General features: G+C 44.5%; 1 protein-coding gene across 2 annotated transcripts in view; it reads right to left on the minus strand.

Moving 5' to 3' along the window:
• The window catches only part of RNF20 (ring finger protein 20), a 107,866-nt gene that overhangs the window by 36,870 nt on the left and 44,571 nt on the right, over positions 1 to 26,425 (minus strand). For both annotated transcript variants that reach the window (XM_069232896.1, XM_069232897.1), the window contains exons 10-15: positions 25,705 to 25,884; positions 25,244 to 25,379; positions 24,355 to 24,476; positions 21,676 to 22,013; positions 18,399 to 18,516; positions 1,465 to 1,614 (exon numbers count right to left, since the gene is read on the minus strand). In XM_069232896.1, coding sequence (XP_069088997.1) covers positions 1,465 to 1,614; positions 18,399 to 18,516; positions 21,676 to 22,013; positions 24,355 to 24,476; positions 25,244 to 25,379; positions 25,705 to 25,884 — 1,044 coding nt within the window. The remainder of the gene's footprint in view (positions 1 to 1,464; positions 1,615 to 18,398; positions 18,517 to 21,675; positions 22,014 to 24,354; positions 24,477 to 25,243; positions 25,380 to 25,704; positions 25,885 to 26,425) is intronic.

The raw sequence follows: 26,425 nt of genomic DNA on the forward strand, positions 1-26,425 counted from the left end.
ACCTAAGGTAGAGTCGTAATAGAGAAATCTAACTTTAACCCTACGCTGATACACCAACCCAATAGCTCAGAATTTAAAATGGCATTGTTCCCCCTCGTAACACTGGAAGGACTCTGATGTCCACTCTGGCTCACAGTGCAAGACATACAATTGTACATTAGTAACATCTTTCCAAAGGATATGTGTGTGTGTGTGTGTGTGTCTGATGTCAACCTAAATGGTAGACACCGATAATCTTATAATCAGTATTGTTTAAGCTCATCAATTGCCAGCTATTATCATAAAACCTTGCAATTTTCTTCAGGGTTTTCATAAGGAAGAACGTAAAACTTTGTGCACAATATAAGGTTACAGTAGGCTCTCTGGGCCTGCTTAGGATCGTCAGTAAGATCCTTGGGTCAGCTTTAACTGATATCTTTGGAGAAAAACAACAATACAAATTTGTAGAGTTCCATTCTACTTGTGGAGCGAGCGCAATGTGTAATCATTTTTTTTTTTAGCTTAATAGGGAATATGTTTTTTTCTTGGGTTATTTATATTGGGATACCAAATTTGATGGACAATTAAACTAGGAGACAAAAATCAACCAGTGAGGAAAAAAAATAAATCAGGAAGGGGACAGGTAAGTATTGATGTTGAAAATCTTGCAAATAAGGTCATAGATTAATAAAATATGTTAAAAATATGGCACTTAACTAAATCACTTTGAATATTAATAAGCCCTGAATGAACTGAAGTGGATTAATGTTCCGGAAAAACAAACATGAAACCCTCTTTATGAACATGGCTACCTTACATACTCATTTTTTAACCTGTAGAGCATTTAGTGGTTAACCACTGATTTCAAATGCCTGCCACCCTTTGAAGCCAACATCTAACCCCCTGTCTTGATATAGTTGGTACAAAATGCCCATCTCAAGTAGACTTATAGAATAAAAAAACATTCAATAACACTACAATAATATTGACTAAAAAATGAGAATTAAAAAAAAAAAAAAAAAAAAAAAACACACTGAAAAGCACAAGACATGACGCTAAAGAACAGTCTCAAAGCCAAATTGTGAAATCAATAATGGCCACCTCATACCTTGATCTTTATTCGATTTTTAGTTTGCATTATTTCTCTATCTTAATGTAGCCTTCATGTCTCAGCCTTTCAAGCCTGGGCCACTGCAGGTCATCAGAGACTTCCATCCATCCATACTATGCTACAACCTCAAACCAACCAGTACTTTCTTCATTACGTTAGTGCTGTCTCGTAATTTATCCTTTTTATTTCAGATGCTCTGTTTCCGAATCTTTACTTTGTATACTCAGTGTTTTTGTATATGAGGTTTTGTCCATTGGCCTCCAATCTTATGCAAACCATGTGAATGTAACAGGCAGGGGGGTGAGGCTTGCATTTTACATGTAGCATGTGTCGAGTGCATCGGTGTCCCTCATCCCCATGCCGGCTCCACGCACCTGCTTGGCGATGGCCAGTTTCTTCTGCAAGTGCTCAATCTGCTCTTCCACCGCCCGGATTTTGCGCAGTGCATCCTCATCAGCCATCTTCTTGCTTTCCTTCTTCTCTTTGTCTTCCAGCTCCCTCAGTCTCTGCCTCAGCTCTTCAAGCTATCAGAAGAGGATGGAGAGAAATTGGAGAGGATTCAGATATATTTAGATGGGTGGAAAACAGAAAAGGAAAACAGGGAAGGAAGACACAGGGTCAGAGACGCCTGCCAGAGATACAAAATCCTACTTGAGGGTGAATCAACTCTCTGAATGATGGCCAAATGAGGTCTACACATTAACAAGAAGAAAGGGCTGCAGTATCTGCAAAAGTCTAAGAACACTCAGCCTTTCGTCACAATCCTCGTTATCAGATGACAGTAAACACAGCTCTTCTCAAAGAATCCCAGTCACCACAAAACAACAGAGAGCTACCCATCGGCCATTAACATACACCATCAACACGAGGGCGTACTGGCTCCCTAACTGAGGTTTAAGAGACAGATGGCACTTTGTCCTGAAGAACCCGTCTTAACAGATGGGGTTGTGCCAAAACGTCGACACAAACTTAGGGGCTGTCCTTGAAAGAAATGTATAAACATAAAGTATAATATTCATATTGGTCTTGAAATCATGTCTGAACAGGGAACATTCCGATTGCATATATGTGTATCATACTGTACAGATCACAGCACTTTCACTTTTGAGAACTGCTCCATAAAGTTGTTAATTGTTACAGTAACAAATATAATTGATTTTCACTTTTAATTGTCTTTACTGTTTGATGTATTATGAGAATTGTGTCCTGTACAGCTTTTCACACACACGCAAATAGATCTAATAGGAAACAAGACCCACAGAACTGTTATTCTGAATTCTTATGTCATAACTTGGTTCCAGACTTGGGCACAAACGTCTTTTGGGCCTGTATTACTTACTACCTTTTTCTGTTATCACATTACAGAATTCTCAACCTTGGTCTAGAGTCTTGCATACTCCTTAACAGAGCATGCAGCCCTTCTTCTGAGCCCCTGTGTATCCCACAACAGGACACTCAGACCTTATTTAGATCAGGTTATCACATTATAGAACATTCAACCATTATTAACATTCACTGTTCTCCCAGTACAGAACACTTCCCTCTTCTCTATGGTGCCAGTTACACCAGGACAAAATTCTCGCACCCCTTTTCCACATAACTCAGTGCTCAGCCCTTCTCCAGAGCCTATAATCCTACTGTTGTGCTTTGAGTTTTCCCGGGTTTCTAGCCCCCATGCCCTTAAAAACTCATTTATTCATTGTAGATGCATGGTTTGCTTATTAGAGTATTGCTTGCATTTGTTATATAGTGCGATGCTTTGATATAGGTTGATATGTACCTCATATGTTACATACTGAATACAGTGATTAAAAAATATAGCACATTTAAGCAACTGTGCACAAGAAATTCACAAGTTTCTTTTTCACACAGTATATCACAAATCATGGGGCATGTTTCTCACACTAATGCTGAGACACTGAATTTAAGTTGAATACACAGGCAACTCAACAGAGCGGATCTTCAGGATTCTGGAGCATCGAAGGTGAAAACAGTCTGACTGACGGTCACTCACTGGCACTATTTGTTGCTTTCTCCGCCAAGGAATGACTAAACAAATACAGAAACCGTTCTCACTTACTGCAGACTGAGGAACAGCGGAACGACTAAGTGAAAGATATGTGGTTAAAAACGCCATCTAGGAAACACACTTTAGTTCTAATATAGGCAGAGGCTAAATGCTTGGAACAAAGGGACTCAAATACAGTTTGATTCTTTCAATGAGCTGACTCAAGGATCATGATGTAATGTTGCCATTTTTACTTCTGTCTACATTTATCTTACGCTTGTTCTTCACTGTTACTTTTTTCTCTACAATAACTGTCATTCATATAATGTGCACAAGAACAGGGCTTTAATATTTAATAAAACCTTTTGAAAATACTTAGTGTGGCGATTTCCTGTGTGTGTCCATCTATTTTGGAAAGGGGCTCCAGAGCTCACTAATAAATGCAACCTCACAGTCTCCGACAGGAGGGGGATGTTATTCAAAATGCCTTATCTCCAGGTAAGTCATCAGAGCCTGGGTCACAGCGGATCTGGCTTTCCTGCTTGTGTTGGCAAGTCTGTTCATTCCTATACTTGCCAGTGAGATGTGAAAGTATCAGGGCTATATTTACAAGGGGACTTGTACAAACGATTCACCATGTCAGAATACTCCTCCCTTATCAAGATCCTCTGTTATTGTATAACAGAACATTCAGCACTTTTCCATGTCCCCTGTTATCCCAAAACACTCAGCCCTTCTCTGGAGCACCTAACATTACATAATAGCATGGTCTCGACAATTGTTCTATTGCATTACGGAACCTTTATCCAAAAACCAACAACTACATTCAGGGCTATCCCACAACAGAACACTCAGTGCTTCTCCAGAGTCTACTACATTACACATTACAGAACACACAGTCACTGTTAAAATTTACCAGGACACAACACTACGACCAACTATACCGCTTGTTATCCCATTACAGAACACTCAGTCCGTCTCCGGAGCCTGTTAACACATTGTACCAGGACAGAACACTAAGCTCATCTCTAGCACTTGTCATCACATTACAGAACCCTCAGTCCTTTTCCAGAGCCTGTTAACACATTACACCAGGACAGAAAACTAAGCCCTTCTTTAGAGCTTATCATCACATTACAGAACACTCAGTCCTTCTCCAGAGCCTGTTGACACATTATACCACAACAGAACACTAAGCCCATCTCTAGAGCTTGTTATCACATTACAGAACACTCAGTCCGACTGTAGAGCCCATTAACGCATTATACCAGGACAGAACACTAAGCCCATCTCTAGAGCTTGTTATCCCATTACAGAACACTCAGTCCGTCTCCGGAGCCTGTTAACACATTGTACCAGGACAGAACACTAAGCTCATCTCTAGCACTTGTCATCACATTACAGAACACTCAGTCCTTCTCCAGAGCCTGTTAACACATTATACCAGGACAGAAAACTAAGCCCATCTCTAGAGCTTGTTATCACTTACAGAACACTCAGTCCGTCTCCAGAGCCTGTTAACACATTTTACCGGGACAGAAAACTAAGCCCATCTCTAGAGCTTGTTATCACATTACAGAACACTCAGTCCGACTCCAGAGCCCATTAATGCATTATACCAGGACAGAACACTAAGCCCATCTCTAGAGCTTGTTATCACATTACAGAACACTCAGTCCTTCTCTGGAGCCAGTTAACACAATATACCAGGACAGAACACTAAGCCCATCTCCAGAGCTTTGTTATCACTTACAGAACACTCAGTCCTTGTCCAGAGCCTGTTGACACATTATACCAGGACAGACCTCTAAGCCCATCCCTCGAGCTTGTTATCACATTACAGGACACTCAGTCCTTCTCCAGAGCCTGTTAACACATTATACCGAGACAGAAAACTAAGCCCATCTCTAGAGCTTGTTATCACATTACAGAACGCTCAGTCCGTCTCGATAGCCTGTTGACACATTATACCAGGACAGAACACTAAGGCCATCCCTAGAGCTTGTTATCACATTACAGGACACTCAGTCCTTCTCCAGAGCCTGCTAACACATTATACCAGGACAGAACACTAAGCCCATCTCTAGAGCTTGTTACCACATTACAGAACACTCAGTCCGTCTCCATAGCCTGTTGACACATTATACCAGGACAGAACACTAAGCCCATCCGTACAGCTTGTTATCACTTACAGAACACTCAGTCCTTCTCCGGAGCCTGCTAACACATTATACCAGGACAGAACACTAAGCCCATCTCTAGAGCTTGTTATTACATTACAGAACACTCAGTCCGACTGTAGAGCCCATTAACGCATTATACCAGGACAGAACACCAAGCCCATCTCTAGAGCTTTGTTATCACTTACAGAACACTCAGTCCTTCTCCAGAGCCTGTATACACGTTATACCAAGACAGAACACTAAGCGCATCTCCAGAGATTTTTTATCACATTACAGAACACTCAGTCCTTCTCTGGAGCCAGTTAACACAATATACCAGGACAGAACACTAAACCCATCTCTAGAGCGTGTTACCACTTCACAGAACACTCAGCCATCATCAGCTGTCCCAGTCATCTTGTGATAGCACACCATTCGCTTTTCAACATGTGAGTGGACACATGAAGAGAACAACCTACCATTACAAAACTACCTGTTATCATATCAAACAACTAAACATACTCATTACTTCACTCGATTAGTTAACCTGGACATTCGGTACATTCAAACAGACCTAACTAGGGAGTGCGCAACCGTTCAACAGCCCACATTTTTCAGGGCAGGTAAAAGTAGATATACATAAACTGTTGTTGGCCTCTGAAAAGCTGCAAGACACTACTGGGGGAAAGAATGACGCTATGTTATCTATTTTTCTACACTGCAGAAACCCCACTCATGCAGGTCTTACACCTCACCCTTGCTGAACATGTAAAGAAAGGCATTTCACATGAACTCGATCTCAGACTAGCTAGGCCTTTCTGAAGAATAGATTCCACTTAGAGTCTCCAACACACACTAGCAGTCAGTGTACAGTGTAGATGCTGTCTGTGTCAGTGACCTCCCACTGAAACGTTTTCCGTGAATATGAGCACTGCACAGATCTGGATGCAAATTTAAGGTTACCGAATTGAATCTCAACAGTGTCACCTTAGTCTCTCGACCTTCACAGGTTGATAACATGATTTATTTTAAGTAGGGGTAATTAGTAACACCTATAATTTATCAACAGGCTATTACAGGCTGTGGCATGTGTTACGTAAATACTCAAAATTGCAATTTCTATTACTGGATGCACAACCATTTGAATAGCATCTTTGATGAGGTGTTGAGTCTTTATTACAGCAAGTAAAACAGTGCTAAGAAGTCCTGAGGGCTTTTTTGCTTTCTATACAAAAGGAACCAACTTACAATGTATAATGAATGACAGACAGTATTTAGAAAAGTTACTGAGTGAATATCCAGGCCTTGCTGTTTGTAAAAGACCAAGCAGTTCAACTATTTCCTTACTCGAGTGGATAGTACTATCCATGTTTGTTCTTTGGACTGTAGAGGCTCGAGCTCCAGAATTAACCTGCAGAATTTACAAACCGGAGATCATTCTCCGTTGGGAGAGAAGCACTTGTTTGAAGGAAGAGAATGTGAAATACAGTTGCAAGAAAGATGCTCAAGACCATCTTCTTCTGAAGTAGCAGCAGTTAGTGTAGGGCAGCCAATACTTACAGGATGGGGTCCTCTTTCAAAGCCCAACAAGGCGACCTGCTGCATTTTGAACCCTCTGCATCCTCAAAGCGGTGTGTTGGGAAACCCACCTTGTCCATCAGATACACTAAAGATGAGACAGAGCCACAGACTGGGCTGCGTACAAACATATCTCAGAACTGGTGCTCTCAGCCACGGTAAACTGTAGTGCTGGCTATACAAACCTCCGATACAGGCCACCATCTGATGCACCGATTTAACAAACGCCAGCAGCATGCACACATAGTTCAGCGCCACCCTCCTCAGGTGCCATTAGCTGCACTGTCTGATACATCATACCTCTACAACAGGCACATGGCCTTCCCAAGACCTGCACTAATACAAACATTAGATTTTGGATGCAGGAAGACCGATCTGCCACAGTCATGATCTGTAATACAGGGATACCAATGTAAGCCATTGCCCTAGATATGTCATGGGTTGTACTGTTCAATACAACAAAATTCAGCTACAGACAAATATCACAGCCGCCTGGCCAGCTCTCACGAGATGCACTAATAGAACCATTATTAGATGACTCCTACAGTCAGACATATATCAGCAATGGAATACTCAGCCAAATGAGCTGCACTACACACACTTACCTCAGCCCCTGCTCCGGACGTGCCATTACCTGCACTATCTGGTACAACAAACCTCAGCTGTGAGCACATGTACCTCAGATACTGCCCATGAGTGTCATAAGCAGCACTGTCTGCTGTAACGTACCAACTACAGCATCTATTATTGAGCAACCGAGACTGTCAGGCTGTGGAGTGCGTTATTTAACTCCTCAGCCAGGGCCTCCTTAGGCACCATGAGCGGCACTGCCTTATGCAGCAAATCTCGGAAGACCTCAGACACAATTCCGAAGCCCTGGCCTCCCCATGCGCCACGAACTGCAGTATCCGATACAATAAATCTCAGATCAGGCTCACCTGTTGCAGGACAAATACAACAACTACTATATAATTCTATGCCAGGACTGGAGTCTCTGATTATGCTTCTCTTTTGTTCACTGTAAAAATTCAGCAGCCAATCACAGTACCACAAAGAAAAACTGCATTACCCATATATCAACATGTCACCCACATCACATGCCTCAATCACATAAGAGCAGTCCTTTTGAGTACAGAAGAGTCCATTTTGTGTCCTCTTTCTTTGCTGCTGTGCAGCCAGTTAAGTCCCTTATTCTAACTCTATTGTATAATTATTGTTGTGTGCGCTTTGTGTTGTGTGCACTTTGTGGTGCGTTTGAGACTCGCCGCTGTATTATATGGTATGGTGTTTTGAGGCGCAGCACTTGTTTTTACAAAATGTTACCCAGGTTTATATTGTGACCATTGTTTTCCTTTAGGCGGAGTGCTACGGCCTCAGGATCCTGCGTCCTCCGCACACTCAACTAGTGGAGGGGGAGTGGATTGCAGCCGTCTCCTTGACGACTGCAGTCCTATTTCTAGCCCTGCGGGGCCCGGAGCACTTATACACATGGGCAAGCCGCCACACTTCATTCGAACACGCCGGCGACTTTCATGACTGAGTGGTTGTGTCTTTCCCGCTCAGGCTAGCAGTAAAACTGTTCAGATAAGCAGAGTGGTATCCAGCTGTTGCCCACAAAGCGTCCCAAAGCTTCTAGCTTGCTGTGCTTGTGGATTAAAGCTCCCTTGACACTCTGGTGCATCAGAGTGTGCCCAGGGTCATATCATTTGCATAGGCTTTGAATAGAGTACTGCACACAGCTCCCTCCACGCTCTAACCATAAATAAAAAGTCCTGAATTTATGCCTGCTGGGGTCTGGTACTCCCACAGATTATAGCTGTCAGCTACACTGATTGAGGCACTTGATTGCCTGACTTGCTTGAAGGTCGAGGCACCATGGCTCTGTACGAAGCATTTGAAGACGACGAGTATTACCAAGAGGACGAGCAACCCTCTTTGGAAGAAGGTCTGGTGGATGCCTTGGACAACAAGTGGCAGAATAGATCCAGGAACACAGACAGAGCTTTGACAAGGAAGTGCGCGCCATGCTTCGCAACAAATGTCCCAGGCTTGATCTAGCGAGGAAGATTACAGAGACCCGAGAAGTGGACCTCACAATGGTTACCTTCCTAAAAAAGTGGGCTAAGAAACTTTAAGAATGGCCTTGGTAGAGCTTGGGGCTCGTGCCAGTACAAACTCCTGGACATTTCGGTCCCACTTACTAAAATTACGGAGCTGTCCTTTCAAGCCAAGGAGACAAACTCCCTCACAGACCCAGACATCCTGGTGGGCTGGGCCCAAACGGGCAGTATGCCAACAAGGAAATGCCAATGTGGCAATCTCTATAGAACGTTGTAGCTGTATCCTCATGAGAATTGACCAACAGCTTAATGATCTGGCATCTTCCCAAGCGGTGTCAATGGCGTAGAGACTCCTCTTTGGTGCTCCTTTTATTAAGGACGTAGCCAAATTTGCCAAAACGTTCACGTCCGTGGACAAAGCACAACTGTCCTTGAAGGAGTTCCGCAACACTCCTTTTCGCAGGGACGGACTACTGCAAGCCAATCATCAGCCTGTTTCTCCCATCAGGGCCCCCAGCGAGATTTCCCCTACTGTGGTCGCGGTGATGGACAGTACCAATCAGCCAACAACACGTTCTACCCCACATGTTCACATGGCGGACGTCAACATTTACGGAAGAGGTACAGCAGAGGTCTAAAAGGGACCTCACAGGACTCCACTTAATCAGGTGAGCATTATTCCTCAATCAGAAATAATCTTGGAAGACAGGACAAGATGGTTTTTACTAAATTGCAAACTTCTGACCAAAGACCCATGGGTTCTGAAACTATCCAGGGTTACAAACTGGAATTTTACTGATCCCCCTTTCATATGTGTCATCCCCCTCTCCGCTCCCCCCACCCCCCCCCCCCCCGGAGCTATATTTTTTCCTACGAGAGCAAGAGGTCATCTCAAAAGAAATTCAATCGCTCTTGCACAAACAGGCCATTGGCCTTTTATCCCTTTTTCCCTGCAACCCAAAATCTTCACCAGCACCAATTTCTTGGCAGACAAGAGAGGGGGCGAATCCCATTTCGTCTTAAATAAGAGTTCTTTTAACTTCTAAAGTGTGCAAGGCCCTTTCTGCAACAGACTGGAAAAAGGAAATGCCCTTAGGCAGAAAACAATGGTATGCTCCTAGAACAACATAATCTTTTTGCACTTGAATAAATGGCTCCTTTGCCATTAAGGCTTATAGCTCACCACTCGACAGACAAAAGAGAATACAATGACCAAACTCCATTTTCATTACAGAAATTACACTGGATAAGAGTGCGGCTATTTAAAAGGAGGCGCCATGAGCTGTGTAAGAACAATGTTGAGGTCCCATGAAGGGACTGGTGGAGTTCAAGGAGGGATCACCAATTTAAGGCCCTCTATAGTGACTTTACCCATAGGTATAGAAGACTGCCTGTGGTCTCTATTTTGTAGGTAAGCTGGTACAGCGGCTAGGTGTACCTTTATTGATGCTAACTAGTCCTGCCTTTTGGAATGCTCAAAGTAATAGATGATATCCTGCACCGAGGCCTATTAGGGCTGCTTACGGATGTTGCAACAATAGCTGCAAATCATTTGCATCTGGCTTGTAGCAAGTTCTTCTAGTATGCTTTTGGCTTCCTAGCGCAGCAGTTCCTAACCTGTGAACCAGGGAACTCTGGGGTTCTCGAAGCCTACTCAGGGGGGCTGTGACTGCTTAGTAAATAAATAATATTAACATATTAACAAAGTGTACATAAATAAAGAAGCAAAATGTACAACTGAAAATTCTAAAACGTTCTGTATATGTGAAGGAATTTGAAATTGGAGGTTAAAAATTAAGTTGTAATTACTCAGAAGTAAAAAGGTTAAGAACCATTGTCCTAGAGAAAAGTTGTATCTGACCTTTGTGCAGTCTGAGAAAGTCTGGAGTAGAGGCATTTTTTTTGTGGAGATGCATGGACATTTCCAGAAGCAGAGAGTAGCACAGATGCTTTGTCAAGATGAGTGCTACTAGGATGAGCCTCACGGCTGCGTCCCACATTTCCCTCACTAAATATGGATTATCCCTTACCAACTCATCAATAAAGTGTTGCCCACTGTAGGAAGCTGGGCTCTGGTTGTAGTAGCCCCCGCCCTCCCACTTCGTGCCCGGTTTGTGATGCAACTTTAGCTGAAGTACACTGGGTTCCTGCTGCCCAGGTCCCGAGTGCCAGTGTTCCTTCCCCAAAATAAGACACCTGTTCACTTGATCCCCAAGTGGCCAGGCCCTTTGGCACCTCTGTAAGTCCATAGTAAATGGTGCCTCTGGTACTTAGGGCCTAATTAATAAAGAGGGTCCCTAAGAGCAGCAGCAACTTGTGTCTCTCTAAGGGACCCAGCACCAACTTCATACAGACTGCCATTGTAGGCTGCGTGACAGGGTGTTCCCAAAAGAGAAAACACAACATGGCACACAGCATGTGTGCCATGTCCCCTAAAACACTGCATGTAATATTTGTAAGTCACCCCTACAGCAGTCCTTACTGCCCTAAGGCAAGGTGCATTATATTACATGTGTGGGCATATCTGCAAGAGCAGATATGCCTCTGCTATGTCTTTGTCGATTTTTAGTTATAGTAAGTGGTCAGGGAAGCCATTTTAAATACATGAGCTGGACACTGGTCAATATGGGCTCCCCAGTTATATGATGGCTTCATTGAAACTAGGGATGTTTGGTATCAAACATCCCGTATTAATAAACCCTCACTGATTCCAGTGATGGATTTAATAAATACATTCACCCAGAGGGCACCTTAGAGGTGCCCCCTGAAAACCTACCAACTTCTGATGGGCTCACTGAATAGTTCTAGGCAGCCTGCCACCAACAGATGAGATTCTGACCCCTAAGAGGGCAAGCCCTTGCTCCCTGGAAGTCAGAAACAAAGCCAGCTCTGGCAGGGGTGTTACACATCCCTACCAACAGGATGACCTGCAAATCTCTATTCCAAGGCAGGAGGCGTCAAAGAAACCCATTGTCTTTGGTATGCAACTCTGGCCTTACTCAGAGGAAGATGCCGACACCCCTACCCAGGGCCCATCTAGTACCTGGAAAGTGCAACAATTAGCTACGCAGGAGGTGTGTTGCATTCCACGCTGCACACACCCGCAGGGTGGCCTGCCTGAAACGAACACAGTCTTAAGAGGTTTTTAGCCATCTTGTGTGTGGTGGAAATAGGAACCCTGGGACAGGGTGATGCCCACTCCCTAAAGGAAGTGGTCATCTAGGGGTTGTACTGACCGCAAGGGTAAGTAGCCCATTGGCTACTACGCTTCACTCCCCTTAACACCCCCTAAATTGAGTATATAGGGGACTCCTTGATACCACGACTTTAGAGCTTCGCTGCACACAAAATAAGGAGTGGACAAAGAAGTCTGCTGGCCCAAGAACCGAGGAGCACGAATGACTTGGGGACAACCCGGCCGGCCTGCCTGCTGCACCTGACCATTGATGAGCAACTGACCTATCCTGCCGCTGCAGCATCCAAGAAACCGGGAGAGCTGTCAGTGCTTCGCAAATCACCAAGAAGAACTCCCTTGGAGCAGAGGAGCTGTTTCTCTGTATCTGCAGGCAACCCAAGAAAGAACTGTGAGGACCGGGACTGCCAAAAACGTGACACCGGACATCACTACTGCACCAGAGTTGCCTAGCCCGAGCAAAAGTGGGCCAATGGTGCCAACATGGTTCCCAGGCCCTCCTGAGCCGAAGCCCACCTTGAGGTTGCCCACTGTGGACTTCCCGACGGCACTTGAAGCCTCTTTTTGCAGGCCCCTTCTAACCGCGAGTATCCCCTGCACCTGAACCAGACACCAAAAGACCCACTGCACCAGAGCACCACTGCTCGAGGAGAAATGGGCCAACGGTGTTCCTACGTGCTCGAGGATCTCAAGGGTCGAGCCCTTCTGTGGGTTCCCCTGGACTGACCCCCCCAGTCTCTGCTTGCAGCCTCTTTCTGACCAGAATGATCTCCATGGAAGTGAATGGGACTAAAAGCCGTAATACATCTACACCCAGATACCCGGGAGACCCATGAGAAGAACTGTTGGTGTGGTCTTGTACCTTATCCCATACTCACCTCAAGAAGAACAGTCCTGTAAGTCGTTGCTAAGTACCCGTATGCAGTGTCGGTTCCTTCTCCATAGTTTAACATTAGGGCACCCCACACTGAAAAGCACCTCTGTGCCCGGATGCCCCAGTCCCCCCCATAAGTGACCTGTTGGTGAAGCCCTGGACCTTGCCCCATACTCACCTTAACTCCAGAAGATAGGCCCTGTAAGTCGCTGCTAAGTACCCATATGCAGCCTATGCTTTTCCCCCATAGGATAACATTACCGCTCCAAACATTGTACTAAGTGTCAACTTTTGAAAACTGTAAAAATTCATAACTGAAAAGTACTCACCGAGTCCAATGGTCTTGGTATCAGAATGTATATGAAAGTATGTGTTATTTTTATAGATTTGTGTTGGATATCTTTATTGAGTGTGTGTCCTGCTTACTGCCTTTGTGTGGCAATACATGCTAGCACTACCCTCCGATTACCCACCTGCTCACTCACACTACCAGAAAAACGATTTGGGGTGTCATTTGTGCCTCTGTAATTCCAGGGGGTTTGCTTGGCCTCTTTATACAATGTACCTCCTTTTGGTCCATGGTATAAAGAGCCAGCTTCTTACACCCATGGACTGGTGGACAGGTAACTGGAGGCAAAGCTGCGCCATTCTGCATTCTTAAGCATTTCAAACTACATGTTCCTGCTAAAAAGCAAGTTGTTCGGTCTCTGGAAGTTGTCCCACCAGGAGTCAGACCTGATGACGAAGGACGTAATGCCACACTGCCTGTGTTAGCTTGGACAGCTGAGATGTGCATGCCCCTTTGTTTTGACAGGTAGCACATGATGGATTTCCTGTCTGAGTCAATGAGAACTGTTTTGATGCAAAATATTTTGTAAAACACTTACAATGACAGCTAAACCGCAGTTAGTTTGAGTAATCTGATGAGGAGGCTTTATTGCTGGAGGGACCATTGGCCTTGGATAGTGATCTGGCCCATGTGTGTTTGCTCCCCAGAAAGGAAGGAGCGTGTGTTGATAATCATGTGTGGCTCGGTCAAGGAGTAACAAGTTCATGTTGTTTCACCAGTGCAGTTTGAGTTGAACCCTGGACTCCACCAATACTAGATCTTCCAGTATTTTGCAAGGCACTCTTGCAGAAGGCGCACATACAACCAGGCATTTGGACTATTGCAAGACAACACAGCACCATACCCAATGGTTTCATCATTATTCTCAGTTTCAAATGGTGCATCGTCTGGCAAAAGGGAAGCATCCTTTGAAATGTCATCACTCTCTCACTGCTGGAGTAGACTCGGCCAGTTACTGTCAATAACAGCTGTGCAAAAGCAGATGGGGCAAAGGTGAGATTATTTTTGGCTTTGACCTGCATCCCAATGTATGGTGAAGTGAGATGGCGTGAGGTGTGCAAGCTGGGTGTATAAAGATGTGGAAGTAGGCATTCTTGAGCTTGAGGGTCACCACGTAGTCCATACCGCAGAGCAGTAGAATGTTGTCTTGGAGTGGTCTCATTTTGAAGTGCTCCGAAGCGATGGATTGATTGAGCAGTCAAAGCTCGAGTATTAGCCACAACATCCCATCTTTATTGGGGATGAAAAAGTACAAGAAATAGACCACAGAAGAACCACCACAATAGGCCCGGACAGTTGGCACTGGAGCAACATAACCTCCGTACTCAAACACTAACCAGAGCTCACAGGACACATACAGCAACATCAACAACTGGATTACTGCCTGCAGCGATTCTCCAGCCCCTCAGGAAAGAAACCAAGCAGCAAGAGCGGAAATGAAGGCCAGCTGATAAATACATGACAAAACAGGACTGGAACAGAGGTGGACAGAGAGCCAAGAAGAAACAAACAAGGAAGTATTACAATTCGTCCAGAGACGTTACCACCAGCAAATTAATGAAACCAAACGAAAGGCCCTAGACAAACACATCAACAATAGCAGCAAAGAAATGAGCAGCAACCATCATCAACATTGCCCCAACCCAAGAACTGACTGTGCAACAACCTCTCAGACTTCTTCTGCAACAAAATCACAACCACCTACACCACAAAACAAGCCGCATCAGTCTTGCAATAAGTGTTTCTGTATTGGACAGAAGCAACTCCATGACAACGTGGAACCCAATTGCCAAAGAGGAAACCACAACAATCATAAAGACCATCCCCTCTGGGGCCCCGTCTGACTCATGCCCCCACCACACCTTTGACCTAACCCCATCAACAAAGCCCTCACCCCCATCCTGAACACCTCCTTCATCACCACCCTCTGGAAGAAGTCCTCAGCACACCCAGACAAACTTGCGAACTATGTACCGATCTTTCTCTTACCATACCCAGCCACAGTCCTAGGAACAGCCATCAACAGACACCTCGCTAACAACAACTCCTCAACAACACACAATTTGGCTTCAGACCAAACCACTGTATAGAGACAGACCTCACCACAGCAGCAAATGCCAAAAGGATGATCCTCGATAAAGGAGGAACAGCAGCCCTCATCCTACTCTACCTCTCTGCAGCCTTCAGCACAGTCTCCTATCTCTTCTTGATCAGGTGACGTCACAAGCCCAGCATCTAATGACCTGCCCTCCATGGATCTGCACCTTTCTTACAGGAAGGATACAAGCGGTCGACATGCTACTTAAAAGCTCAGAAAAACTCACCTGCGGAGCCCTCCATGGTTCCTCACTCAGACCAACCCTCTTCAACATCCAGAGGAAGCTAATGGCATTTGTCATGTGAATACAACATTGACAATCATCTACATGATAACACACAGCTAATATTGTCCCCCTCTGCACAAAAACACCCAACACCAGGAACAACTTCAACATTCGCATGACCGAAGTAGCCACCTGGATGAAGCCCAATTGCCTCAAAATTAATATGGACAAGACAGTAGTGGTGATCTTCAGAAAAGAGGTCTCATCACGGGTCTCTGCCTCGTGACCTCGAACCCACCTCACCCACAGCCCTCAGGCAAGAAACCTCTGGATCATTATGGTCAGCAAGCTGTACATGTCCACCCAGGTCATGCCTTTACCATGGCCTGCTTCCACAACCGGAGGATGCTGAAAAAGATAATCATGTGGCTACCAAGCAACACCACATAAACTGTTATCCAAGCCCTCATCAGCAGCAGCAGGCTGGACTACGAGAACACCCTTGTGCAAGAATCACCAACCAACTTACAGAAAGATTCCAGACCATCCAGGGTGCAGCTGCAAGACTGGTTCTTAACTTCCCATGCCGGTCTCACATCACACCACAGGGAACTACACTGGTCCCCACACATAGGCGCACACAGTTCAATCTCCTCACCACCACATACAAAGCACTATACAACATGTCAGCCTACCTGAACAGCTGCGTGTAGTTCCACTAACGCACCAGGCACCTCCACTCAGCCGAACTCTCACTATAGCAAGTGCCACGCATAGGCAAAAGCAGATCAGGAGTTTGTGCCTTCTCATATATATCGCTCCTAAAGCATGGACGGACCTCCCACACCACATTAAAGCTTCTTCAATTCCACAGGAAGATAAAGACCTCAAGTAAGAGCCCCAAAGGACTTCCCACACACCTGCGAAGTGCCAGGATACCCTCATGGGTGACGTAGCCCTATAAAAATCCACATAACACCTCCATCAGCTACTCACTTGCTTTTGGCATCGATGTGATTGCCTTTTATGTCAGGAGTAGGGTCATCCCTACATGAACATGCTCTCTACCTCTAACACAGGAAGAAACTAGACACACTGCTCCATATTAGACAGCGTCTCAATGAGAAAATCATTCTCTTTCATTACTACATAAAGCTTGTTATTGTGATGGTCTGCCACATGTTAGCTTACTGTGTGGTATGTGGTTGTATCGTCAGGTGAAGATGGGCTGACGGGATACAGCTCTAAAGTCGGGTGATCAGGAGGGTCAAAGTCGTGCGAAGGGTCACCTGTGTCATCTGTGATTATTGGATCCTCATAAGGTTCTAGCTGATCTGCAGTGGGATCCTGAACTGAGTCTGTATGAATAGACTGTGCAGGGGACTCGGACTGAATAGTTCAGAGTGCAAGTGAGGGTGTCAGCTCTCAGGGTTTTTTTATGAAAGGGATACAATTATGAGCTCTTCTAGGATTCCCTCTTCAAATGTGAGGTGATATGGCATGATGTTGAACAGCTGGAGGCAGCTATGATGGAATGTGGCCTCAGACAAGATCTATATAGATCCTCTTCTGCCTTCCATCCGGTTGCTCACCTTTGTGTCCTGTTAGTGGTATGCTCAGCACAGAGGGCTGATCTCAGGGTAGAGTTCAGATTTTCAGGAATCAAAGTTGGCTTTCTGTGATGAGATGGTAGCACGTGCCAAGGCCTCTCTGAAGTAGTCTCTACAGCACCAGGTGGCCCGCCTCTTTCACCATCAGACTAAGTTCCTCCACATCTTTGATGCTGTGTTCTATAATGTGTATAGTGCTATAATGCACCTACCCTGTATTACTTCTGTGCTGGATGGTCTTTATACATCAAAGGGCCTTACAGGCGGGATAGTTTGATTCTTGATGGTCTCTCCAGAGGCAGAGATTGTAGACTGGATGCTGGTCCAACAACGGGAACTTACTTTTGCAATTAGGGCAGTAGTTAAAAAAGTGCATTTTCTATGCTCTTCCACTATGAATCATTCTCAAACAGCCTGGTTACAAAGAATTCGGTCCAATCTGATTCCAAAGCAGTTGACAGTCACCAATGTTTTGTGTGTTCAGGGTAGTGTTCAAGTGCCTTGACTACAAAAATTTCACTTCCATAGCGTAACATGCCTGTAGCTTTCGGAGATAGGCCTGAATAGGAAGGTGGAATAACGCAACCAAAGGTTCAGTCAATGTCCTGGTGCATTGTGGGTTTTGGGTATCATGAGTCACCTAAAAATTAAAACCTCTACTTTGACAACCTCTGATGAGCTCAAGATCCCGGGAAAAGACCTCAGAGTTATTAAAACATTTTTTTTAAAACAATTCATGTAGCAAATGTGTTTATCCAGTTTCCCTGCACATTCTCCTCTCCTAACCCCTCCAGCTTTCACCCAAGTATGTATGCATGCATGTATGTATGTATGTATGCACTAGTATTTATACAGCGCAAACCTAGCTATGAAGTAACAGAGCGCTGCATATTACCTAAGGGGTCGGGAGACTAGCAACAAGATCATACACAACAAGTTGGAAATACACAAGTCCATTTTACACAAATTTATGATAAGTGGTTTGGCTAGAATTCCACAAAGTTAAATATAGCGCCAAGATTCAAACCATCGACCCCAGGTTTCAAAAGTGTCAGTTCAACCCACTAGCCCACATCTCCACATGCAGTATTGTCTAATACAACAAATATGGGAAAGATGTGCAGACAGATCTACTGTACAGCAGACATACCTCAGCTTTGGATTTCTTCTCAGCCGCCATGAGTTGAACTTTGTCTCTCTGCTCCTTGGGAGCTGAGCGGTACATGTCCAGAAGAAGCTTCATCTCCTTCTGACTTTCCTGAGCTTTCCTGACAAAGAAAGAAACACAAACATTATAGGCCTGACAAGACAAGAAGACAGGTGAAGAGAAAGATTAAGAGGACCTGATATCCAATATCTTTTCAAAGAGCATGCCCAGCCCACATGAGATGAAACTAGGGATATGGATAACCTCCCTCTTTATAAACAATCACGAATCATAGCTCAGGGTTCACATATGCTTTCCAGCACCACATTGTTTTTTCAGCTATGTTTGTGTCAAACAAGTTCCATTAGTTAGTGTACAAACACATGCACAGAAATGGTTTCATCATGATGGCGATGGAAGAGACCCATATGGCCATGTGCATTTGGGACACTAGTCAGTCATGGCTTGGCTTCCTCTTAGTGGCCTAGAACAGTTAATCAATTGAAGCCCTGGCCTCAGTGAACAAGTAGCAACTGCCCATTGAGGACATTGAGAACTGGAAAACCTACAGAAATGTGCACAGTATTCTGGTCACAGTTTAAATTAGGAACTCGCTTCGGGTATGTCATAACGAATATCATACTGAGTATGATGTCAGACGGGCACTGTGTCATGCTAGCGTGGGACAACAGTTTCACACAATCATCACTGGACAATCACTGTTAAAATGCAGGTCAACAATGCATAAAAATGGGAGTAAGAATGATATTCAAACCTAGTCTCTTGTTGTCCTCGCCACTGGCCTAAAGTCTGGCTGGTGTAAGATCTAAAGTATACCATACTATGATTGAAAACTCCGGGCCTGTAGCCACGTACCAAGAAGTGGGAAGGATCTTATGCATGGTCTATTAAAAAGTTGTGTTACCCGACCTGTGTAAGTTTGCTCGCATAGCTGTGCTTACAGGGTTTATGAAGCAAAGAAGGTACACAAATTCGTAACGCCTGGAGCATAAATACAGCTTTACCCCCTCTCGCTCTCTCTTCTTTGTCCAGAGGTGACAGCTGCTGGGTGAAAGTACATTTTATTTCCTCTCAAGACAAATCACAGGGAAGTGTAGGGTGTACTGAGAACCTTCCTTATTTTTTCCCACAAAGTGTGGTGATCAGAAGTCCCAATGTGTCCAGGCAAGGAAAGTAAGAGAACATGCTACATCTCATAAACAGTGAGCATGGCACAAAAACTAGCCCTCAGCTAGGATCCCTGGTTGCCACCAGTTCTAAAGTTACACAAGGACATTGACCTGGCTGAGAACAAGTCACAAAGATGGTCTGACCTGCAGGAGCATGAGAGGGTATTCTCCTAGAAGACATAACTCCAAGCTCTACCATAAAGAAGTCCTTCAGTATGACACTTTTTATGGGAATAACTCGACTAGATAGGAAAAAGCATGCGCGACAGTCGCATCCAGTGGGAGCTGGAGATTGGCCGTTATGTGTCAGCATCATACAAGTACAGGCATTGCAGACACATGGAGAGGGCAGTGAGACAGAGCTGTAGGGTACAATCACCTTAATACAGACTGGTCTATGGTGGTTGGGCAGCTGTCTATATGGGAGAGACTTTCGAGACACAGAGTAGAGACCTCAGTGGCTGATAAGAATACATCCAATCAGAATTAAACACATCAGAGCAGCAGAAGAAGACACTGCAGCCTCACAAATGTCACTGGTCGTATGGTTGCCAGGGCTGCCGAGGTTTGCTCACTGTTTGGTGTCTTTACATCCTGTTTTTTCACTTTCCCCACGTCCTGTTTCCCTGCAACTTTCAAAGAAGGTTACCCGAAATTAATTTCTTGCCACTTCATACATTCCTGTTCCCAGTCTTTATTTGGAGACAAGAGCTGTAATTTTTCTATACTCCCCAGTCCCGTATTGTGATTCCTGGTATAATCTAAAACTTGTCAACATGTAAATCTGTGCACCGTCAGAATGCTATTAACACTACAAGTATGCACAAAACTTACTGCAGCCCAAACCACTGAATCTGTTCCCAAAATGCTGCCACATCTAGTGTTCAAAGGTCAAGTGACGAAAGTCTCTGTCAATTCCCCAAACCCACACAGAGGGAGTCTTAAGTAGCCAGTCCTGGGGAGCACTTCAGAGACCAGTGTTTGTTTCTCTTCTATTATGCCCATTTACCCAGGTGGGGTGGGTTAAAGGGGGATTCCAAACGGCCAGTCGTGCATTTTCTGGCTTGCATACGTTCCACAGAGAGGAGGACCGCTGGATTTACATCTATATTCTTGCCTCACATCCCAACTACCCTAAGAATACTGACATGATGCTCAGCACAGGGGAGTCCTCGCATCACCTTCAGAAGATTAATTAGGCACCTGACTGCTCACACCAGCTAGAAACAGAAGGTAGTCTCCAAAACATACAATTACAACGTCAAAGAAGCCCCACAATGTTCCAGAGAAGCTGGTCTAGACTCCAGAGATGATTTCTTTCCACTAGGCAGTGACAAGAGTGAGGGTCTGGCTGGAGATATAGGCAATGCTAACAAGGTCGCTATACTCTTCTCCTTCAAGGTTGGTTAATTATCAAAGCTGGCCATGGTCCAAGAGTTGCCAAATGTTTACTGGCTGATCGACTGGACTTCTACAGAACTGCACACTGTTGCAGTGTGTACCTATGTTACTCAAAGAGTGGCTATTCTGTAATCATTTGGAGGAAATGCATAATTTGGCTATCTGAACCATGAAGAAACTACATCAGTTGGACGAGCGATACTCGGCCCTTCAACTTTCACATGCAGCACCCAGATTGACAGCAGTATGGCTGCTGTTTACTTCAGAGAGCACTAACATTTAGAAAGATGTTAAATAAATGGGAAGCTTTTATGTACAAGCTAACTGGAGTAACAGAAAAGAAGCAACTAAATTATCCTGCACCATTTAACCACCCCCAAAGCACGACTCCCATCCTGCTAGCATCAATGCGGCCCTGGGGCTCACCACAGACCATAATTTGTGGCCCCAGGGGAAATGTTTGTGTGTATCTATGATTTAGACCAAAGCCATTGCATATTCCAGGGCTGACATCCCTATTACGGACTCTGCCCACCTTAGTCCTGTGACACCCGCAGCATTCAAAGCCCCCTTTTACCGGATGCCACACCATAATAATAAACTATACTGCCCAGCCCAACCCCTCCACCACCCTCGCCCCATCTGCTGGAACAAATGGTGACAAAACCCCTCAGGCCAGCAGTACTCACTTAAGGTCTGCTTTCAGCTGCTTGATGACATCAGCCTCCCGCCTCTTCCCGTCCTCATGTTTGCTCTTCTCTTTCGAGGACGACTCCCTCTCCTTATCTGGCTCTTTTTGCTTTTCGCGGTGCTTCTCCCGCTCCTTCTCCCGCTCTTTCTCCCGCTTGTCCCGATCACGGTCCTCCTCCTTCACTTTCACCTCAGGGACATCATCAGAAGGTTTGGCTGCTGCCCCAGGGGCTGTGAAGGGCTCATCGGGATCCGCCTTGATCTCAAGTGCTTCCTCCTTCACATCTTCCGTACTGGACTGAGACTGCAGAAACTGACTGCTGTTGCGCAGACGGATCTGTGCATGTGAGAGAATGACAAAGATTAAAAGTGTGACAGCCAAAGATAAAAAAGGACAGAAAGGAAGACGTGTGAGAGAAAAGAGGAAATGGCACTTGGAGGTTACTAAATTAAGAAGGGGAAGAAGTTAAAGAACAACAGTGAGAGAGATGTAGGTCATTGATGGACAAAAGGATAGACAAGAAGAGAGAAACTATTTAGTGATGTACACATTGAAGACAAAAAGGTATTAAGACAACTAAAGCAAAGAGAGAAAATGAAGAGATGCCAAGATGGGGAAAAGGAGACAAGTAAAACGAAGGGAGAGAAAGAGAGAGACGAAAAGCTGAATTACGAACAATAAGAGCAGAATAAGAGCTCTTCAGTCCAACACATATCTAGACCGTGAGAAAACATCAACCTATCTCTGCAACCCTCAGAGTTCTAGAAACAGCCAACTCGAACTTTTTAAGCACTATTTCTGTGACAGCTGTCTTGTTTAAAGTCCTCTGAAGTCACTCCACTAGAATGTGCCAAGTTACAACTAATTCGAAGTGACAGCACTCCCATGCCCCTCACACTCAGCAATTCTAGACCCAGACAGAATCTAGCCTTTGTGCACATACATGAATCCTCTAGAATCTGCGTAGGGCCCCCTTATCACACGCCCCACTATATCATTCCATGGACTCTCCAATGCACACATATACAGCTGTATAAATAAAATGTCTACAAAACGGTGGTGGTGTCACATGGAGTTGTATAAAAACATATCTGATAACTTAAAACACTGCACAGCGAAGAAAAATGTAACATTAATTGCAGAGCGTTACTCATGTTATAACTAAAAAATGTATATCTTAAAGTTTCAGAAATAGAAAAGAATCTTCTTAATGATAATAGGTAATTTACGTGAGGTAGATCAGAGTGTGAACTAAATATGAACATATATTCATTTTTATTGATAACATCTGGCAACCTGTAACATGGAATCTCTTGTAAGAACCAAACTAGGACATACCAACCTGTGTCACAGCATTAAAATATTAGGTGTGCCTGATTCATCCTACTCTATGTACTACACAGCTGCAACCAATCCAATAGAGGCACATTTTTTTTCAATTCTGCGAATCTGACTGTCATATATTTTTGTTGTTAATTCAATACAGTGGTGAAGTCGATTTTCTAAAAAATACTTAAGAAAAGTGATATTTTAAAAGTTAGATATTGTGTGCCTGAACCTCCAAGAGGCTGATTAACATTATCCGGCTTTGGCTTCCCTTTAATGAGGTGTGAAAACTGCTCCCAGAGCAGAAACAATGGCATAGGCCTTTCCAAAGGAAGACCTGGGTGCGAGGTATGTGACACATATCAGCTCGTAAAGGGCAAGTTGTGATAGTTAAGGAATGTCATTAACCTGAAAAGGACCAGGGTGAGGCCTGTCCATTCTTAGGTAAGTGTAAAGGGAGACAAGGAGAAGAGAAACCTTGTGACCCCAAGGCTCTCTGTTTCCTGTTTGAAATCAGCCCAGTGGCAGGTGGAGCTGACCCCAGAATGCGTTGTCGCAGCTGAGAAGACAGCTCATTTCCTTACACACACACCTCTGAAGGCACACAGGTTCCTTTTTGGAGGGAGAGATTTCTGCCACTCTGGATTTGTCTCAGAACAGGGCACTGTGGGTTTGTGATTTCACAGGATGCACAAGGGCCTGAGAGTACTGGGGAAGTCTGCAGTTGATTAGCCTGAAGACTGACACACTCAGGTGAAGCAGCTATTTCATTAACCCATTCAGGATCTCCACACGGTTTTCAAACATTGTGATCGACTGCATGAAATGTTTCCAAACTTGGAGTACTGTTTCACAATTATACGTACAACACACAAATAACTTCATTATCAAAAAACAAAGGCTGAAGAGATTATCATTAACAACAGTCAATCATTCCTATACAAAGTCATGTAACACTGAAAACAGTCATAACCTTCATGCCGTCTATCCACCTTCATGTGTGTCCTGGGCTCTGTCCAAGAAAGTAGAGTGGAGTGAACTCTAAAGACCCTCAGAGCATCCTATGGGCTCAACTCTCCCCACCAAGTTACTCTTCTGAATCTGCTGAAGCTGGGACAGTCTTCTTTCCTTCTGCTTATCTGCTGAGATCTTTTGGGTCCGTCAGATCTGCGCTTTGCTCTTGGGCCCCAGCTGTGTTCCCAGTCTGTACTGTACTTCAACCCTGTTCACATTGCCTAAATCCCTCTGAATCACAGTTTGTGAGATCTCCCTTTAATAGTCACACATAGTCCAGGCCTTTCCCCTCTGTAGAGGGATTCCATTTGTCTGCTGAAATCTATACCACACTTACCTTGTTTAAATCCCCCTGGGCCTCTCTCAGTTTCCTCTTGTATCTCAGCACCTCTCCCTTCAGCTGGTGATTGTGATTCTGGAGGCTGCTTATCAGGTGTCGCATCTCCCTGTTTATTGGACCTGGAACCGCGAACAGTGAGAAATGCATGCAGTGGATTCAGCAATACCAAAACCGCAGGCAAGGGGAACACGAGAATCATAAAAGCATGTAAAAGGAGAGTAGGTCAGGCCAGACACCAACATTTTATGCTTCAAAAGAAAGGGATCACTAAACACTGATGGCATGAATTCAGATCAAATAAAAGCTTCTGCAAGGTTCATGGAGACACACAAGTGTACTCAGTGGCATGAGGCGGTCCTTCTCATAGTTAAGAGGGATATTTAACCCTCAGGTAAGTGGCGCTGAAGCCCAAAAAAAAAAAAAAAACTTAAAACCCTGGAATCAGTCAGTGGTTGTTCAAATACAAAATGATGCGGGGATGGGGGAGCGAGGAGTGAAGATCCCCAAGGTCAGTACCTCAGACTACCAGAACTGTGGGCAGTTGGAATCATCGATAAACCACCAGTTCTGATATTCTGACCAGTGTTACACAAACGTATCCATGTCTTCACTGTATCACAGTTTGTGTATGTACATTAAGTATAAGGGCAAATGCCCGCAGGTTCATGGTAAATAAAACAAATCATGAAAGACTACCACATGCAACTAATTTATTGTGCAATGTGACAATCACAGAGGGACATTAAAACTACAAAACATGTTGTATGTTCTACGGAGATAATAAGGAATCATGGAAGACCAGAGCTGTGATGATCCATAACAGAAAAACTGAGTGATCACAAGAAACGACTAGCAAGATGTGCTGAAGGCCTAGATCTGGACATACCGGCTTGCTCATTGGCAGCAAGTGTCTGCTCGAATTCAATCCGCAGCATCTCGTACTCTTTGCGCACCTGGGCTAGGGTGTCCTCCAGCTGTATCACTTCAGTGCGTAGCTTTTTTTGCAAGGTGACCTCATCCCTCTGAAACGCAAACAGCACAACGGAGTATTATATTTCTTGCATCTCAACAAAAAAAAGGAAAAAGAAGCTATCAAATAAGAGATGGTGCAGAAGGAAGAAAGTGGGAAGGTAGAAAGGAGGGGGAAAAAAAAAGAGTGAGAAATAGAAGATGAAATTCTAGCATCCAAAACCTACAAGAGCAAAGACAGCGGGACAGAACATTAAAAGCATGAAGAGCAGGAGGTGGAAAGGACAAAGCAATCCAGAGGCAATATTACTAAAATAACTATTCCGAAGCAGATGGCCACTGTAACATCTGAATAGTAGCAGAGATGAGGAGCATTACCTCTATGAGATCGACCTGGCGCTGGTGGGTGAGTCGAGTGGCATGCAGGAGTGTGCGTGCTTCATCCAGCTGAGTCTTGAGCTGCAAGCTCTCGTTGTACAGGACAGAAAACTGAGACTGCATGCAGCGGTATTCAGGAGACTCCTTCACCACCTCGTCTACAGCCATCCGTAGCTCTGCCTGGAAAAAGAAACAAAGCATTACAGGAGAGCCCATCACATTTTTAGCCGCTTATGTCATCATGCATAGCCTGTCCTTCCATAATCGTTCTATTGCGGAGCCATTTTATCAGCAGGAGCAGAAAAATCCATGATTGAATATAATAATCCAGAAAGAACTGTACCAGTATCCATATTACCCCTTTACTGATTTCAGCAACAAAAGCAGTGTCTTTTCAACTTTGCTTGCATGCCCGGGGTGCGCAATTACCAGTTATATTAAATGAAATCAACCTTTCACCTCGCAGATGCTTTGTTGGGGAACTCCCCACTTACTGCAATATCATCTAGAGGCCTTTTAAAGGAAGTGATCTAGATGCATGCAATACATTCAGATCCAGCCAATTGAAAACATTCAGAAAATCTAAACACAAAAGAGAACATCCCTTTAAGTTGAAATTCTGACAAGCAGTATTCAAAGCGTGAGCTGGAGTGTATCATATCTCTTTCATCAATTCAGTCTCTTGTTGTCCTTGTCTTGGACAAGGAAGCATGAGATACTT

The sequence above is a fragment of the Pleurodeles waltl genome, chromosome 4_2, assembly GCF_031143425.1.
Source record: "Pleurodeles waltl isolate 20211129_DDA chromosome 4_2, aPleWal1.hap1.20221129, whole genome shotgun sequence".
In the NCBI taxonomy this organism is placed as follows: Eukaryota; Metazoa; Chordata; class Amphibia; order Caudata; family Salamandridae; genus Pleurodeles; species Pleurodeles waltl.